Raw genomic sequence first — 3,766 nt, 5'->3', positions numbered from 1 at the left:
GGAGTTTGTCTTAACACTTATAATGAATGATGGTCAGCTTTCGACTAGTTTGAGCGATAAAAAAGTAATAAATGACGTATGTACCAATATGACGGTGGTGATTATCGGTCAAAATCCAAGAGTGACGGCCTAATCGGACGGTCGTAACACCCCAGTCAATCGAAATTTTCATAACCGATGAGGGCAGTTGTGTGAGGTTTTGCTCTCAACCGTTGTGGATTGGGTCTTTAGATTTCACGTCTGCTTGTAGTTTCGGAACAATTATAATGCTTTAATAGAGCACATCTACGTGTTTTCTTATTGAAGAGTCCTTCAACTACGATAATTCCAGAAGAATCTGGAAATACTTCACTCACCTAGGTCGGAGATACGCTAGTAAGACACTCTACAAGGCTTTAGAATACGGAGAGTAAAACGATTGATTCCCAGTTGATTTAAATGTACAGAAGCATTCATAAGAAAGATTTGCAGATGTTACGAAGTATATTTACGATAATTAACTGCCCTAAAAATGTAATGGCTTCATGTGAACTAAGACCCATATGGATGACAAGGCAAATTTTACTTTACATTTATGCCTGGAATACCGTCATCTATTAACTCGAGAAATGTGATACATGGATAACAAGCTGCTGGCTAACAATAACTTTTCACATCGAAATAAACAAGGTATAATTAGTATAGAACAATTTTCGGAAATCACTTTGGTAGGCATGTTGTTTTACTGATCTAAATTAGAAGTAGCGTTGCACTAACTGAAAGTAAGGTATATATAGCCAGCAAGATCGAAAGTATCCCATATTTGTTCCTCAGTTTACACTAGACTTCGAGATGCAGATTTTTGTGAAGACATTGACTGGTAAAACGATCACTTTGGAAGTCGAACCGAGTGACACCATTGAGAATGTGAAGGCTAAGATTCAAGATAAAGAAGGAATCCCACCCGATCAACAGCGTCTGATCTTTGCTGGGAAGCAGCTGGAAGATGGTCGTACATTGTCTGATTACAATATCCAGAAAGAGTCCACTCTTCACTTGGTGTTGCGTCTTCGTGGTGGTATGCAGATTTTTGTGAAGACATTGACTGGTAAAACGATCACTTTGGAAGTCGAACCGAGTGACACCATTGAGAATGTGAAGGCTAAGATCCAAGATAAAGAAGGAATTCCACCCGACCAGCAGCGTCTGATCTTTGCTGGGAAACAGCTGGAAGATGGTCGTACATTGTCTGATTACAATATCCAGAAAGAGTCCACTCTTCACTTGGTGTTGCGTCTTCGTGGTGGTATGCAGATTTTTGTGAAGACATTGACTGGTAAAACGATCACTTTGGAAGTCGAACCGAGTGACACCATTGAGAATGTGAAGGCTAAGATTCAAGATAAAGAAGGAATCCCACCCGATCAACAGCGTCTGATCTTTGCTGGGAAACAGCTAGAAGATGGTCGTACATTGTCTGATTACAATATCCAGAAAGAGTCCACTCTTCACTTGGTGTTGCGTCTTCGTGGTGGTATGCAGATTTTTGTGAAGACATTGACTGGTAAAACGATCACTTTGGAAGTCGAACCGAGTGACACCATTGAGAATGTGAAGGCTAAGATTCAAGATAAAGAAGGAATCCCACCCGATCAACAGCGTCTGATCTTTGCTGGGAAGCAGCTGGAAGATGGTCGTACATTGTCTGATTACAATATCCAGAAAGAGTCCACTCTTCACTTGGTGTTGCGTCTTCGTGGTGGTATGCAGATTTTTGTGAAGACATTGACTGGTAAAACGATCACTTTGGAAGTCGAACCGAGTGACACCATTGAGAATGTGAAGGCTAAGATCCAAGATAAAGAAGGAATTCCACCCGACCAGCAGCGTCTGATCTTTGCTGGGAAACAGCTAGAAGATGGTCGTACATTGTCTGATTACAATATCCAGAAAGAGTCCACTCTTCACTTGGTGTTGCGTCTTCGTGGAGGTTAATTTTATTTCAGTTCATTTACCTTAATAAACTTTTAATTTAACTTAGTTCTCTATTTGTTTTGTTCTTGATTCTTCGTGTGTGTGTCTAGTGTAACTGTGACTCCTAATCAATGTAGATTTGCTGGTGTTATGCAATTAAGCCTATCGAGTTATGTTGTGCCAGTTACCTGAATTTAGTAAGTTTCGATGTTCTGATTTTATTAGGATTAGTGTCGTATTGATTTGGATCCGTCCTTGATCTTACTGCGTTGGTCGCATTGCTAACTTGGATGCTCGTCGTACGTTATTGCCTGCTCGGACTCGTATGCTGAAGTGTACGTGCGTCCTGTCAACTAGTAATTAATGTTCGTAAAAAGTCTCGTGGAAAAGTTTACGTGCTCTAGGCTAGCCGAATATATATATATTCTCTTCATGACTGTCTGGGTGACATGTGCGTGAGTCCAGACTACCTGGCTGAGGTCCGAGTAATCGTTTTTAACAGTGGCTACGGACTGGTTGAGATAACTAAAAATAGTTCGCAGTAGCCCGGGCGCGTTTATGTGATCTTCCCTTTGATTCTAAATCGAAGTTTTAGTTGTTAGTCCATACTTCCCCAAGCTATCTGCGATGCTTGTTCCTTTTGTCACCATTGCAGTTACTACTCCCGACAACCTGGGTATTGTTTTGATAATTTCGTCTTACCATGAGAATGGGGCGCGAATGGTGAACCAAGCGCAGGAGGTTAATAATATCGAGGACTTCGTGAGCTCATCTTTTCAATTATAATCGGCCAGACTCTTGACCGGTATCTTTAATGAAAACCAGTTTTGAAATAAATATCTTAGTAAGTTTTGCGGCGTGGCTTGATGTCATTTTAACGGGACTAGCGTGTTTGTTTCCAGGAGCTCTTCATGAATGAGGTGTCATTTGTCTCATTGCCCTATCAATTTTTCTCAACCTCGTCAAATATAGGTGTGATAACGTAGTCCTGCATGGTATGAGGTTGTGCGCAATCGTTCGTTATGCCTAACGTGTCAGCATCGTCTTAGCTTTTACAGGTTGGGGCTTGATGTCTTCGCCCGAATCAATAGCCGTTGTGCGACAGTTCGATAACCTGAAAGTAAAGCGAGCGTCTGGTATTTCCACGTTTGTTCACAACACTGCTGTTAGTTTATTCAATAGTTTGATTGATAATGCTTATTAGTCGTCCGTTAACGTATAAACAGGCTTTCAGTTTGTACTGGTTCTTAATTTCTAGGCTACAAGAAAATCCCAGTCTCCTTAGACGTGGGATGTTGATATCAGTATTCCTCTTAGGCGTTAACTGGTTAAGTATTAGCTTGAATTTTTATTTACGACTAGTAGGATCTTCTCTAGTCTCATTTTGTTTTAATAACTTCGTCTAGCAGTATCACTGAACATCTTACATTACGTAAATCTTTCGTCCTTAAACTCATCTGGTTCTTCTGTCGGTCTAAATCCGGATAAAGGATAAGGGTTGGGAGTGGTGTTCGAAGCCCTTTGTTAAGGAAAGCTGCTCCGAATCACTAATCAGAGCTGGAGATCCTTAGATAATGCATGTACCTTTATTTCTTTTGACACTTATCATTGGAGGGGCTCTGGATATGTCTGCATTCAAAGTGTTTTGAACGTTCTTGAATTACTTAATTCGAATGGAGCCTTAAATATTCACTAACTGGAGGATTCGGAATACTTATGTTACTCATCTCTGTTTTTGGCCTAAGGCTTGAGAAGCAAAAAAAGACGACTTGGTGTCATACACTAATGCCTTCTGGTTGGTCACTTTCTGATA

The 3,766-nt window shown here is 40.6% G+C and overlaps 1 protein-coding gene across 1 annotated transcript; it reads left to right on the top strand.

The window, feature by feature from the left end:
- The first annotated feature begins 741 nt into the window (after positions 1–741).
- On the top strand, positions 742–2,413 carry MS3_00006524 (uncharacterized protein). Its single transcript, XM_012945097.3, has one exon. It carries the CDS (start codon positions 832–834, stop codon positions 1,972–1,974), a length of 1,143 nt encoding a protein of 380 aa, XP_012800551.3. The 5' UTR covers positions 742–831; the 3' UTR covers positions 1,975–2,413.
- Positions 2,414–3,766: the final 1,353 nt, after the last annotated feature.

This window comes from Schistosoma haematobium, chromosome 2 (genome assembly GCF_000699445.3).
Source record: "Schistosoma haematobium chromosome 2, whole genome shotgun sequence".
NCBI classification, from domain to species: domain Eukaryota; kingdom Metazoa; phylum Platyhelminthes; class Trematoda; order Strigeidida; family Schistosomatidae; genus Schistosoma; species Schistosoma haematobium.
The sequence above is the reverse complement of the archived record's forward strand: the minus strand, read 5'-3'. Positions and strand labels throughout refer to the sequence as shown.

Bases quoted from the DNA above. Each gene is read 5' to 3' on its own strand.
- MS3_00006524 (XM_012945097.3), top strand. From the start codon at position 832: ATGCAGATTTTTGTGAAGACATTGACTGGTAAAACGATCACTTTGGAA.